Raw genomic sequence first — 15,412 nt, 5'->3', positions numbered from 1 at the left:
GGCAAGCTGGATTTTCTAATTTTGAGGTTGAAAGAAGGAGTCAGGGATGAAGTGAAAGTATGGATTTTGCATGTGGAAGGATGGAAGCTCTATCAACTGATATGGGAAAGTCCATAGTAAGAGTAATTTTCACTGGGGATATCAGAAGTTTTATTCTTGACCTCTTAAGGGTATGAGGTGTTTCAGAGTGCAGTTTGCGGGCATCCTCCTCTGAGGAGGAGTTTGGGATGGAGACTTATCCAAAAGGTAGTAGACAGTGTGGACCAGGGAGGAGCTGTAGATCATTTTAGTATGGGGAGTCCTGGTCAGGAGGATAATGGTAATAATAGCCTAGGAAGAAGAGAATGGGTCTGTGGACTGGGCTTCCTGCTTGGACCCCTGGTTGTGGGAGGTAGGTGTCACAACATGGGTGAAGGAGTTAGTCACAGAGAGGGTTATAAGGGTAAATGGTTTGGCATGCAACCAAGGCTTCTTAAGGATCAGTGGACATGAGATGGATGCAGAGGCATCATCAGGAGTAATTCAGACAAGCTGGTGTTTATTCGCTGCTCTACCAACTCACTAGGGTTTTGTTGTAACCCTTGGTGGGACCTGGGGTGTTCTAGTCAGGCTGGCAGATTAGCTTGGGGACACAAGCGGTCATCTGGGAAACTCACAGATGATGTAGAGGGCCAGGTGCTGGGCCTTGAATGAGGGTTAGGTGGAGAAAGGAAAGCTATGACTGGTGAGGGTTCATCAAGTGCAGCACAAGTGGAGTAGGGCCATGGGTATCTGAGATCTGATGTGGTTCTTAGTGGGTGAGGTTGAAGCAAGGGACAGTCAAGGAAGGAGGCCTTCATAGCAGGATCCAAGGCTGCCTTTGTCAGTGGGAACTGTCACAATCTAGGGTCGTACTTGATCGTGTTTGAATTTGCCAAGCATTCTGTGGATCACATATACTGAGTAATGAATAGAGGCTGAGGAGATGATTTTGGTGTAGAGCAGGAGGGAGGCTGTGGCTGTGGGAGTGAAGTTGTGAGACAGTTGTTGTGGAAAGAGTGATGTACACATGGAGAGGGAGCATGAACTCATGGTTCCAGGACCCTGGTGTTGGCATAAGTGTCAAGGGTGAGCCCAAGATTGGTGGTGTCTGGGAGAAATGATCTGGGGAACCCCAGGGGAATTGCCTGAGAAGAGTGGGGTGTTGTGGCTTTATGTGCTAGGTCCAGAGCTTAGATGACATCTGTCTACCCACCTGCTTGTTATTGAGGGCTGATACAGTGATCAAAAGGACCATGATGAGACAATGGGTATCAGTGCCACCTGAGCTTGGAAATGTTCATGAGGTGGGGAAGGGAAAGGGGTAAGCAACTGATAGATTGGGGAGGTGGTGAAATTAGGATCCTAAGGGGAAAGCTGGTCATGAAATGAACTATCCCCATCATGTCAAGGCTGTGTGACCTTTGAAGTTGTCCCTGCGGGAATGCAGCTGTGAGAGCGAAGTGTGGTTCAAAGAAAGATGTGCATGTGAAGAGGTAGTGTGAACTAATGGCCCTAGAACCCTGTTGTTGGGGTCATAAGGGTGAAGGAAAGACCAGTGTCAGATCACTCACACCTTCCCTGTGGCCAGTGTCTCTCCCTAACCTATGTTTGTGACACCCACCTTATTGACAAGAGGAAATGTGGCCTACATGCAAGACCCAGAGGTCAGATGTCACCTATCTGCTCATCTGCCTATTGATGTGGGAAGACACAGAATCAGTGGGAATATGAGAGAGTGATTCTAATGGCACCAAGGTCTGGTATCTCCTCTGAGGTGGGGAGTAGAGTGAGCAGAGGATAGATTGGGGCTGGGGGTGGGGGGAGTGGGGAACATGGCATGATGATCTTGGAATCATAGGAGAGAAGCTGATGGTGGAATGAACTGTCTCCATTATGACAGGGTATGAAATTTGAGGATGTGGCCATTGACTTCTCCCAGGAGGAGTGGGGGCTCCTTGATGAGGCTCAGAGACTCCTGTACTACAATGTGATGCTGGAAAACTTTGCACTTGTAGCATCCCTGGGTAAGACCTTCACACTCTTTCTAGTGTTCTGAGATGATGTCCTGTTTTTCCTTTTTTCCCTGGAGTTAGCATTGTCTTTTCCACAGCTGGATCATGGGCTCTGCTAATTTCCTCTACTTTCTTGTCAGATGTGCTGTGGATGCCAGCACTGAGCTGTGTGTCATGCCCTGAGTAATGGACTCCCCAAGCATCCCTAACACCTGTTGCCTCCAAAAGTGCAGAGATGGTTCTGAGAGTCAGGAATCTTGTAGTTGGCTTAATGAATCCCAACTTGCTTGTCCTCTCCCTGGTGGAGTGACTATGTCCAGATCCATGTCCTCCAGTTCTTCCCCCTTCTTCTAGCTAAAGTTCTTGGTGACTGCCTGTGCCAGATCATGGTCATTACTTACATGATCCATGGGCTGTTTTTGTAAGACTCTCCTTTAGTTGTTTTTTGTAATGTTTTCTTTTTCTTCTCCAGGAATATCTCATTTTATTAGAGACTTTAAAAAAAAATGAACTATAGTTGATTTACAATGTTGTGTTAGTTTCTGGTGTACAGCAAAGTGATTCAATTATATGTAATGTTTTCTTTACTGAATACTGTCATATGGCAAGTTGCTCTAGGCCAGTGCTGGCCACTCCCCTATGCTGTCTTTCATAAGACTTGCGTTATTCAGGTTCTGAGTAGTTGTACAATGGAGGGTGCAGAGAGAACCCTGGTTGTTTCACAGAGTAGACATGGTAAGATGGTCTCAGAGGAGAGCCTGCCTGGGCCTGGTCAGTGACAGCTGGGGGAAGATATGACATCATGGCTGTTTTCATATCAAACCAGGAGCCTGCCCAGTGACCAGTAGTGCCACTGACTGCACCTCATTTCTACCTTTTCCCCATACTTGACACTTTGCTGACTTGTTAGTTCTTCTGTGACTTCCAGTTCCTGACTGCCTTCACCTTTGTGGCTTCCATGGGTCACCTGTTCCTCTGTACTTCTCTCTCTGTAGTGTTCTCCCCCACTGACCTGCACATGTATCATGAGGTGTGCACATATCCTTAAATATTCCTTGAATGCCAGCTACTTGATTCCATTTGGATTTTACTGGGGCAGGACACAACCAGCCTGCCCCACATCTGAAGGTTGTTGGGAGAGGAATGAGTTGGAAGCCTTGCCTCGGCTCTGTGGGTGCAACCCATCCTTGTGTCCTTTGTCTGGTGAGGTCTCCCCTATTTGTGATCTTCAGAGGCCTGCCCACTGCTGCCCAGCAGCCACTTCCTCAGCTTGCCCCCAGCTTCCTTGTTTTTAGAACAAACCCATGGCTCATTCTTTGTTGTGTCTGACACACCTTTGTAATGGGACTTCACTTTCCCACCAAAGTAAACATGCATTTCCTCAGCGTTTCTCTGCTTTCAGGTTGTTGCCATGGAACAGAAGATGAGGAGGCCCCTTCTGAGCAGAGTATATCTGTAGAAGGAGAGTCACAGGTTAGGGCTTCTAAGGCAGGTCCATCCACCCAGAAGACCCACCCCTGTGAGATGTGTGTCCCCATCTTAAAAGATATTTTGCAGCAAGCTGAGCACCAAAGAGTATACCCTTTGCAGAAACCAGACTTGGGTGGCACATATGTGAGATGCTTCTGTTTCATTGCAAACCTTCGCCAGCAACAGAAGCATGACAGTGGAGAGAAGCCCTGGAAGAGAGATGTGGACAGGGCCTCGCTTGTGAGGAGCTGCAACTTCTTTGTGCCAGGGAAGCCTTTCACCTGTGGGGAGGTTGGGGAGGACTTCCCAACCACCTTGGGCCTTCTCCAGCACCAGGCCACACCCAACAGTGAGGAACTACAGAGTGGCAGCAAGAGTGGACAGGCCTTTCACAGTGAAAAAAGTCATTACAAGTGGGGTGAATGTGAAAAAGTTGCCAGCCACAGCCACACACTTGTTCAAGATAAAAGTGTCCACTCTAAAGAAGGGCTTTATGAGTGTAACAAATGTAGGAAAGCCTTCAACTGCAACTACAGACTTGTTCAGCACCAGCAAATTCACACTGGACAAAGACCATATGAGTGTGGTGAATGTGGGAAATTCTTTAGCCATATCTCTGGCCTTGTTAAACACCAGAGAATTCACAGTGGTACAAAGCCTTATGGATGCAGAGAACGTGAAAAATTATTTACCCACAACTTTAGTCTTAGAAAACACCAGAAAATTCACACTGGAGAAAGGACTTATGAATGCAGTGAATGTGGAAAAGTCTTCAGTCACAAATCCAAACTCATTCACCACCAGAGACAACACACTGGAGGAATGCATTTTGAGTGTGGTGAGTGTGGGAAATTCTTTAGCTACAAATCCAACCTCATTGAACACCAGAGAGTTCACACTAAAGAAAGACCTTATGAGTGCAGTGAATGTGGGAAGTCCTTTAGACAAAGTTCTAGCCTTTTCCGACACCAGAGAGTTCACACTGGAGAAAGGCCTTATGAGTGCAGTGAATGTGGGAAAGCCTTTAGACAAATTTTTAATCTCATTCGACATGGTAGAGTTCACACTGGAGAAATGCCTTATGCATGTAGCGAATGTGGGAAATCTTTTAGCTGCAAATCTGAACTCGTTCAACACCAGAGAATTCACAGTGGAGAAAGGCCTTATGTGTGCAGTGAATGTGGGAAGTCCTTTAGACAGTTCTCTAACCTCATTCGACACCGGAGTGTTCATACTGGAGAAAGACCATATGAGTGCAGTGTTTGTGGAAAATCCTTTAGTCGCAAATTTATCCTCATTCAACATCAGAGAGTTCACACTGGAGAAAGACCTTACGAGTGCACTGAATGTGGAAAATCTTTTACCCGCAAATCTGACTTCATTCAACACCAGAGAATTCATACTGGCACAAGACCTTATGAGTGCAGTGAATGTGGGAAATCCTTTAGACAACGCTCTGGGCTTATTCAACACCGGAGAATTCATTCTGGAGAAAAGCCTTATGAATGTGGGGAATGTGGGAAATCCTTTAGCCAAAGTGCTAGCCTCATTCAACATCAGAGAGTTCACACTGGGGAAAAACCATATGAGTGTAATGAGTGTGGGAAATCATTTAGCCAAAGTTCTAGCCTCATTCAACACCAGAGAAGGCACACTGGTGAGAGGCCTTATGAGTGCAGTGAATGTGGGAAACTCTTTACCCACAAATCTGACCTCATTCAACACCAGAGAGTTCACACGGGAGAAAGACCTTATGAATGTAGTGAATGTGCGAAATCCTTTAGCCGCAAACCTAACCTCCTCAGACACTGGAGAGTTCATGCTGGAGAAAAGCCTTAAATGTGCAGGGAATGTTTTATTTCCTCACTCAGTATAGCAATACTGGAGGAGACTGTGTGAGAGCCATTTATCTGAATTTAAACCTCATTTATTCAAACACCCACCATGCAAGATTGCCCATAAGTTTCAGTTACATCTAAGGCTTTAAGGAGATGCATTATACCTTGTAACCTGCCCAGAGCTGCTGTTAGATTTATGTCACTGCCACTTTCTGTGGCTGAAGCCATTTCACCCCTGTACATAAGGCACCACTCCAACAGGCTCAGGAAAGCAGAACTCTGTGTTCTCCCATCTGCGTGAGGAAATTATGAATAGCCCAAACCCTTAGCAGGATCCTCATTCTTTTCTCTCTGATGTTAGGGAATGGACCTTACTCAGGTTGGGTCCAAAGGACCTATCCTCAGCTTGCTAAGAAGGACTACTTTTTTCAGGGACATCATTGTTCTCACATCATACTTGTGATGAATTTTTCCAGGTTCTAATTTACCAATGTGGAAACTGCTTGCTGCATGTTGCTCTGGTTTGTGATCTTTTGTAAAGGCCTCCTCTTGCATCTTTAATTTTGGCGGTTCTTTTCTCTCTTCCATGGGGGTTTGGAAGCAGAATTGTGATCTGTTAGCATGTAGAGGTGAACAGATTAATTTTCATTGCTTCCCAAGGCCTTGAAAGGAAGACTGCAGGTCTCTGTGGTCCTAATTGGTGGACTGGTGCCACGATTTTTGGAGAGGTCAGAAGCCACCCTGAAGAGGAGGCCTTTGTTGTGAGAACCACCAGTGCTTCTGTGACCAACATGAATTTTATTCCCTTGTTCACATAATTCCCAGCACCATTGAGGGGACCTCGTCCCCAGGTCCTATAAAGGAGCCATGTGCCACGATATACAAATTTTCAATGACATTTTCAGTGTCATTTATTGTTAGACTACAAGGGTCAGGTAGAACCATAATTTGTGTTACTGAACCAAACTCAGGTCCACTTGCCCATGTGCAGCACAGCCAATCTACTGACGCAAGGTTATGATGAAGTGAAGTACAGCATTTACTGTAGGGCATCAAGCAAGAAGAATGGGCAGCTAATGTTCAAAAGACCTGAACTCCCCAGTGGTTTTCAAGGAAGGGTTTTTTTTTTTTTTTTTTTTGCGGTATGCGGGCCTCTCACTGTTGTGGCCTCTCCCGTTGCAGAGCACAGGCTCCGGATGTGAAGGCTCAGTGGCCATGGCTCAGGGGCCCAGCCGCTCCACGACACGTGGGATCTTCCCAGACCGGGGCACGAACCCGTGTCCCCTGCATCGGCAGGCGGACTCTCAACCACTGCGCCACCAGGGAAGCCCACAAGGAAGGGTTTTTAAAGGCAACATTTGGTTTGAGTGTTGCAGCTCGTGGACTTTCTTCTGATTTCTTAGTATTGAGGTAACAGGGTGATGTTTTAGTTATCTTATCTTATCTGGGGTCTATGTGCTTGTGGACAGCATGTAGTCGCCATCTTCCACCTGGGTGGGGTCTTGGTTTCTGCTGAGCAGCCCAAAGATATGTGTCAGATTGTTGTTATATGTATCACTTGAGGAGGAGCAAGGACTCTGATTTATTGCTGAACTATTGTTTAAGCTGTCATTACTTTTCTTCCTGGACTGCTTTTCCTTTGTTTCTGTATTCCCTCACTTCCCTAATTAGGAACTGCTTGAGTCTGCTCTTTGGAACTCAGGGAAGACCTTGGAGACTAAAACCTCTTTCTACTAACAAACAAGAGATACATGGAGGGGCTTTTGTACCCAGGAGGGCCCGCATGGTCCTGCTTTTATTTGATACCCCTCAATCCTGAGGGGAACAGGGTCAGGACAAGAAAAGGAATACAGTTTTGTGTAGAGATGTTAATCATAAATTTACCAGGGGGACTTGGTTTTTTTGGGGGGGGTTGGTTTTGTTGGTGCAGAAACGCTGGATTAATAGGGAGTTGAGGAGACTGCAGTAAATTAGATGGAATGTATCTCTTCTAAAAATTCATCCACAAATGCTCCAGTGACTATTCCTGTGTGATCAATGTGTACAGAAATTCTCAGGATCTCCATAACTGTATTTCCTGTAGCTGAGGTTTGTGGATTCCTATAGCCTTTCTGGGCTGTTCCCTCAAAGGCATTGCTCTACTGGTGGGAAAACAAGGATAGAGAAAAGGGCAGTCCTGTAGCCCAAGGATGTGTCTTTTGTGACCCAGTGAGCAGTTCTGTTGATTCAAGTGGCAGCAGCCTTCATTGCTTGCCAGTATTGGCTGCCACTGAGGCAAGGCTGCACTTCCCAGGCCATAAGGAGAGAGATGGTAGAGACCATATAGGGTTGCCAACCTAATTTTCCAAGAGAAGTGAGATATCTACGCTTTTATTTGGAACCACATTTTAAGGCTTTCCTAAGGTTTAGCAAAGGTTAAGGTAACCCTTGAACAACATGGGTTTGTATAGTTGATGTGCAACAAAGTGCGCTTACCTAATCGGTACAATTTGATAAGCTTTGACATACATGTAAAGCTGTGAAACCATCACAATCATGAAAGTAAATTTATCTATCACATATTTACCTCATGCCCTTTTGGAATCTCATTCCCTACTCTCCTCAGCCCTACAGACAATCATTGATTCATTGATTCACTTTCCTTTACAATAGGTTAGTTTGTATTTTCTATAATTTTAAATAGGTATCATAAGATGTATACTCTTTTTTAAAACTGATTTACTTCATGCTGCACAATTATTTTTAAATTCAACAATGATGCTTATATTAGTAGTTAATTCTTTTTATTGCTGAGTAGTCTTCTGTTCTATGGATAACGTCTTTGTTTATCCATTTATCTGTTTATGGACATTGGATTATTTCCAGGTTTGGGGTATTATAAATAAAGCTGCTTAAAATATTTGCATTCAGTTATTTATATGGATATATGTTTTATTTCCCATGTGTTAATAACTCAGACTGTTGCAGTGTAGGTAGATGTTTAACATTTTAAGATATGCCAAACAGTGATCTAAAGTCGTTGTTCCCTTTTATCTTCCCATCAACAGTGTATGAGAATTGCAGTTCCTCTACAAGGTAGCCAACACTTGATATGGTCAATGTTTTAAAATTTTAGCCCTTGAAATAAGTGTGTAGTTTTAACTCTCTTTGGTTTTAATTCCATTTTCCTAAGAATTCATGATGCTGAACATTTTTTCATGCATTTGTTTGCCCTCTGTTTATCTTCTTTGGTAAAAAGACTATTTATAACTTTTGAGTACTTTCTTTTTATGTAATTTATTTATTATTTTAACAAGTAAGACTTATGTTGGAATTTCACTCATTCTTCAGTGATGTGACCTCTTTGCCTTATGGGACAATCATTTTTGAATACTGGAAGGAAATTATATTTCCTCAGTTTTTTGCCCTTTGCACAACTGAAAGCCCACAGGCACCATATATTTTTTTGTTTAATCTGCACTATTAACATATTCTCCACTACATTCTTAAGACTCAGTATTCAATAATACATTAAATCACACCTAGGTTTGTAGTCTTTGTGCTGATTTCCCTGGTGTAAATACCCCTGTTATGGTCAATTTCTTTTCTTTTTTTTTTTTCCTTGTCACAGTCAATTTCAAACTGCCAAAATGGTGTCACTGAACATGACGTTGGTAAGATATTGCAGTAGCACACTATTCTTTATAATTTTTAAAAAATTTTAAATTTTATTATTTTTGGCCATTTTGGGTCTTCATTGCTGTGCACAGGCTTTCTGTAGTTGCAGTGAGTGGGGACTATTCTTTGTTGCGGTGTGCGGGCTTCTCATTGAGGTGACTTCTTGTTGCGGAGCATGGGCTCTAGGCACATGGGCTTCAGTAGTTGTGGCATGGGAGCTCAATAGTTGTGGCTCGTGGGCTCTAGAGTGCAGGCTCAGTAGTTGTGTCGCATGGGCTTAGTTGTTCTGTGGCATGTGGGATCTTCCCGGACCAGGGCTCGAACCCGTGTCCCCTATGTTGGCAGGTGGATTCTTAACCACTGTGCCACCAGGGAAGCCCCAGTAGCACACTACTAATTCTATTTCCAACATACTGATACAGTAACCACAAATAACCTCAAAAACAGACAATAACAAAACAGTCAAATGATTAGGAAGTGGCAAGTTTTAAATATTTGTTTTTTTTGTTTTTGTTTTTGCGGTATGCAGGCCTCTCACTGTTGTGGCCTCTTCGTTGTGGAGCACAGTCTCCAGACACACAGGCTCAGTGGCCATGGCTCACAGGCCCAGCTGCTCCGCGGCATGTAGGATCCTCCCAGACTGGGACATGAACCTGTGTCCCCTGCATCGGCAGGTGGACTCTCAACCACTGTGCCACCAGGGAAGCCCAATATTTGCTTTTTAAAAGCAGTTTGATTTAAATACAGTTAACTTTGAGAATTCCCTGGTGGTCCAATCGTTAGGACTTGGTGCTTTCACTGCCTTAGGCCCAGGTTCAATTCCTAGTCAGGGAACTAAGATCCCACAAGCTGCGTGGTGTGGCCAAAATGTACACACACACACACACACATACACATACACACACACGCACGCACGTGATATATACAATTAAACCATACATATTTAAAATGTACATTTTGATATTTCCATACATGCTTGCATCCCTGAAACCAAGTTTTCTCGTGGCCACTTCAATTTATGTTTCTCAATATATCAAATTATAAGCACATAGTCTACCATTTGTAATGGCTATTTTCAAATGTATCCATAAATGGAAAAGACTGTTATGAAATCCCATGAACCCTCTCCCTATCTTCATCATGGTATATATCATTTCATGGTATTCTTTATCTCCATGTACATTAGTGTGTTATATTACTTAATAATCCCAGATATGTCAATGTATAACCTCTTCAGAATGCATTTCTAAAACGTAAGAACTCATAACTGATCATTTGGCACAGTCTTGATACTTTCAGCTCTTTTAACTGTAATTCAGCCTTTTTTGGCTTCAGTTTGAAGGATAACAGTTGTTTTTTCATAATTCTTTTCAGAATCATCAAAGGAAGTATGGGCAATCCATCTTGATACAGGCTGCTTAAAATATTCCAAGCGTTCAGGGATATAGCCTTTTGGAATTTCTGCTAACTCAACTTCACCAATGAATACATTCACCAGAGTAATCCCAAATGCTACTGGAATCCCAGTCAACAAAATGTGGGATTTCACTAAATTCACAAAATCCATGTCATACAAATATCTAATCATCCTGTTGTACACCTGAAAGTAATATAATGTATGTCAATTATATCTCAAGTTTCTGGTTCTGTTTAGTATGTTCACCATTCCCCCATGTTTCCCCTTTAGTATACTAGATATTGATGAGGTGGGTGCCTGAGGTCTTTTCCAGATGGACAATTTTGTGATGGTGACAGACCTGGAAATACAGTGTGTCTTTTGCTTCCACACTTTGTGCAGCCCATATGTGCCAGGTATGCAGCAGATGGTGACACTGCATCACAGCCCAGAGATCTGCAACACACATCTGTGGAACACAGTGAGTTAGGTGTGTGTGGCACAACTTGAGAGTGCCCCACAAACACTCTAGGGACACAAGTGTAACAGGTATGGAATGCTGATGTCCCTCAGCCTGGAGGTAGACTTGCACATACCACATCCACAATAGAAAAGATGTATGGCAAACATGGACCACACACACTGGCATATGTAAAGCACACCAGGCACCTGTGAGATGCATGGAGGCACTATTATCACCTCAGTCTCCATGGAAATTGGACAGACATGTGATAGGGACGCCCAATGGTCATATGTGGGCCACGCACAATTGCACAGTTCCCATAGACCAAGTGAGATGAAGTCAGCACAGTCTGGCCTGAGGAGAACACACCTGTCGCCTATGTACACCCCATCACTGCAAGTTTCATTATGGGCTGATGGGAATACAGATCAGGATCCTGATGTACATCCCTGCACAACCCAGAGATCAAAATGTGAGCAGTGGTTTGATCTGAGCAGGAGAGCAGATTTTCATGAGTTTTACAGGAGGGAACATTCAGTCGTTTTCAGGAATGGTTGATCAAGCGTGTTCCCTAGGAGGACGACAAGGGCATGTTCTTGGGGATTAGCGTCACAGTCAGTCATTGATTTGCATTTCACCTAGAGGGGTGGGAGGTGCGGTCATTACCAAGATCACCTGTTGGGGGAGTGAGGAAGAAAAGCCACAGGGACCCCAGCATATGAGGGCCACAGTGAAGATTCTCAGTCCTTCATTGTCTATTCCAACATCCAAAATAGTGATGGAGGTTACCAGGTGACAGCTCTGTCTGCGTGTACTGAGTGGCGGGGGGACCCTAAGGTGGTGTTTAGAAGGAAAACTGACAGGACCTTGGAAATGAATCATGAGTGTGGCAGTGAGGGCCAGGGATGCATTTGAGATGACATCAGTGGCAGTGTCAGGGGTGTCCCACTGGTGGTGGTACCATCCATACTAAACACTCATGGGTGGGAAGCGAGTTGCCAGAAGGCCTTTGTGGGGAGGAACTTGAGGTCTGAGAAGGAGTCTCCTGTTTTAAAGGAGAGTCTGGGGAGCACATGACACCTGGGGATGGATTCCACAATGCAGGCGAATGAAACTGCTGGAAGAAGGGGCCAGAGGGGATGTGTGAGATGGTATAAGAGTTGTATGAGTTAAACAACTACATAGAAGGGGACAAACATGGCTTTAGAGGGAGAAACATCATCTACAAATCCACAGAGGGCACACCCTGGAGTTCACTGTCACTCTTAAATGTTCTTCTAATTATGTAATATGTTCAGTGACTCTGTTCTGTCTCAGCCTCTATTTTTAAAAATTATTTATTTGGTTGTGCTGGGTCTTAGTTGTAGCAGGAGGGCTCTTTAGTTGTGGCATGCATGTGGGATCTAGTTCTCTGATCAGGGATCAAACCTTGGGCCCCCAGCATTGGGAACTCGGAGTCTTATCCACTGCATCACCAGGGAAGTACCCTCCTGTCCCAGTCTGTGATGTGCCAGTTTTCTTCAACACCTAAGATGTGACCTCTTAGATATCACCTGATTCTCAAATCCATGAACTCCCCCACTCCACCCCATTTATCCATCTGAATCGGGTTCTCCTGTTCTTCTCTGCATGGTTCTCTTGGTCAATACGTCCAGTAAACTCCTGTCTCAGATCCTAGCCCCATTTTAGTTCCATTTTCCTCACTAGGAGAAACACCAGTTCTCCAGTTCCTCTCTGCCTGCCATGAGGCAGTTTTATGGGGCTGTAAGATATCAGTGACCTGCAGATTGTGGACAGTAAAATTTCATAGTCCTGAACCTCTGTTTTCTAAGCTGCTGACTCAGTTTAAATTGTGCCAAAATCTATAGTATTTTACTAAACCTTGGCAAAACCCTCCCTCACTGCTTCATAGAAAAGCCTCCCAAAGAGGGAGGAGTTTATTCTCACAGCTGAAGAGTAATGCCATGTCCCTACTGGTCTTTCCAGAAATGCCCCTTCAATTTTGCCCTGTCTTATTTCTACCTAAATTCCCTTCCCTCTTCATCTACAGTTATATCTCATAGATTTTATTGTATTAATATGGTTTATGAGACCCAATTATTACTATAGTTTATTTTTATTTATTTTTAATTGAAGTATACTTGATTTACAATATTAGTTTCAGGTGTACATCATAGTAATTCAGTATTTTTATAGGTTATTCCATTTAAAGTTGTTAGAAAATATTGACTATATTCTCTGTGTTATCCTATATATCCTTGTAGCTTATTTATTTTGAGCATAGTAGTTTGTTCCTCTTAATCCCCTACCCCTATCTTGCTCCTCCCCCTTCCCTTTCCCCACCGGTATCCACTAGTCTGTTTTCTATATCCATGAGTCTGTTTCTGTTTTGTTATATACACTCCTTTGTTTTAATTTTTAGGTTCCACATATTAGTGATACATAGAGAGTGTTTTTTCACTAAGCATAGTATTCTCTAGGTCCATTCACATTGCTGCAAATGGCAGAATTTCACTCTTTTTATAGCTAAGTAATATTCCATTGTATATATGTATCACATCTTTATGCATTCATCTGTTGATGACATTAGGTTGCTGCCATGTCTTGGCTCTTGTAAATAATGTTGCAATGAATATTAGAGTGTGTATATCTTTTCAAATTACTGTTTTGGAACTTTTTTCTCTTTTTCTCTTCTCCTCCCTCCTCCCTCTTCCCTCCTTCCTCTTCCTTCCCTCCTTTCTTCCCTCCTTCCTTCCTTTCCTCTTCGTCTCCTTTTGAGAGAATTTTTGAAGAAGAAAAGCTGGTCCTGGGTCCTGGTCGTCCCTCTAAACTGAGACCAGATTTCTAAAGTTTGGTTTTGGTTACAGTCATTGCCCAGTTTGTCATCTATTGTACTCTCAGTACTGTCTCCCAGTACTCTGCTCTCCCATGTGATACAAAGTATCTTGGAAGAAAAGTCCCCAGGCAGGGCTGTGCTTAGCCTGATGTCAAGTGTTGAGTGGGGATGGAAGGAAATGGCAGGATTTTAGTGCATATTTCTTCAGGTGTTCTTCAGCCCTGAACCCACCTCAGGGATGCATCAGTCACCTGATCATTGATACTTGTTTGTGTCTGTCTATTCCTCTGTCTTGGAGTCTTCTTCATCCCCATCACTGCTTGATTCAGGCTTCTGTGAGTAGCGCCATTGATGCGGTGACTCAGGAAAATGTACTCTTCACAAGGCAGGTGATATTCTATGCCAGTCATCCTCCAGATCTCATTAAAATGTCTGAATTGTTCGTACATTTAGTTTTCTCTACTGGGGATTCGTACTTGCACCTCATTCATCATAACTAGTTTTCTCTAGTATTGTTCTTTTTTTTTTTAAAGCTTATATTTTATTCAATGTTTATCATAAGTTTTTTGCCTTGTTTTCTAATGTATTCATTTTATTTATTTATTTTTGGCTGTGTTGGGTCTTCGTTGCTGTGCGCGGGCTTTCTCTAGTTGCGGCAACCGGGGGCTACTCTTCGTAGTGGTGAGTGGGCTTCACATTGCGGTGGCTTCTTTTGTTGCGGAGCACAGGCTCTAGGCATGCGGGTTTCAATAGTTGTGGCTCATGGGCTCTAGAGCGCAGGCTCAGTAGTTGTGGTGCACAGGCTTAGTTGCTCTGCAGCATGTGGGATCTTCCCAGACCAGGGCTCGAACCTGTGTCCCCTGCATTGGCAGACAGATTCTTAACCACTCTGCCACCAGGGAAGCCCTCTAATATAGTTTCTTATTATATTCTAGTTTAGGTTTGTGTAAATCTGCACTCTCTACGTGTGTATGATTCTTTTAACTATGAAGCTTTTAGAAAATATTGCTTGAATGAAGGTAGACACATAATAGCTATGGATCCCCCTCTTTCAGGCCACTTACTCATGATGTTCCTCTGAGTTATGACATCTCCCAGGGAATTAGGTGTTGGAGAAACCCCTGTGAGTTATCCCAAATCTGAACAGAGCCAAGTAAATGGCTTCCACTATCCTAATTGTCAGGCTTCCATGCCTTCTGCTTCCCTCCCTGTGATAACCCTGGGCACTTCAAGGACTCTTGGAAAAGTCGCTCTCCTACATTCTCCCAATTGCTTCTTTGGATATTGTCACATGAGTTGTACTTCTTTTTAATGATAGTTAATTGGGGCAAAAATTGTTTAAAATTTATTCTCAGTACCCGATCCAGCCACTGTCATACATTTGCAGACTTGAAAATGAGTGGCCTGGTGGGAAAGGGGATTAGGGAATAATAAAACTATAGCTCAAGGCTTGAGTTCCTCATCCAAATCACAAGACAGACTCGACTTGTCACCATGGGCTTTCCCTTGTGGTGTCAGACAGAGATGGGTATCTTTTCCTTTTGTACCAAGATGTGAGTTAAACAGAAACTTAAGGAATAGATAAGATAGGGGAAGATTACTCTGTTACTGGTATTGGAAGTGAGACCCTAAAAAACTTTATACATAAAGTGAGGGGCTGTTTCCTGTTAGATGCAGAGTGTGCTGTATCCACCCCATCCCACCCTGTACAAACCCAGC

At 43.6% G+C, this 15,412-nt stretch overlaps 1 protein-coding gene across 1 annotated transcript in view; it reads left to right on the top strand.

Annotated features, from left to right (window-relative positions):
- Positions 1-15,412, top strand: part of LOC132510107 (zinc finger protein 551-like) — a 39,556-nt gene that overhangs the window by 1,546 nt on the left and 22,598 nt on the right. The window contains 3 exon segments of the mRNA XM_060131890.1: positions 1,922-2,045; positions 3,436-4,317; positions 4,384-5,335. Coding sequence (XP_059987873.1) covers positions 1,922-2,045; positions 3,436-4,317; positions 4,384-5,335 — 1,958 coding nt within the window.

Source organism: Lagenorhynchus albirostris, chromosome 19 (assembly GCF_949774975.1).
Source record: "Lagenorhynchus albirostris chromosome 19, mLagAlb1.1, whole genome shotgun sequence".
Lineage (NCBI taxonomy): Eukaryota > Metazoa > Chordata > Mammalia > Artiodactyla > Delphinidae > Lagenorhynchus > Lagenorhynchus albirostris.
The sequence above is the reverse complement of the archived record's forward strand: the minus strand, read 5'-3'. Positions and strand labels throughout refer to the sequence as shown.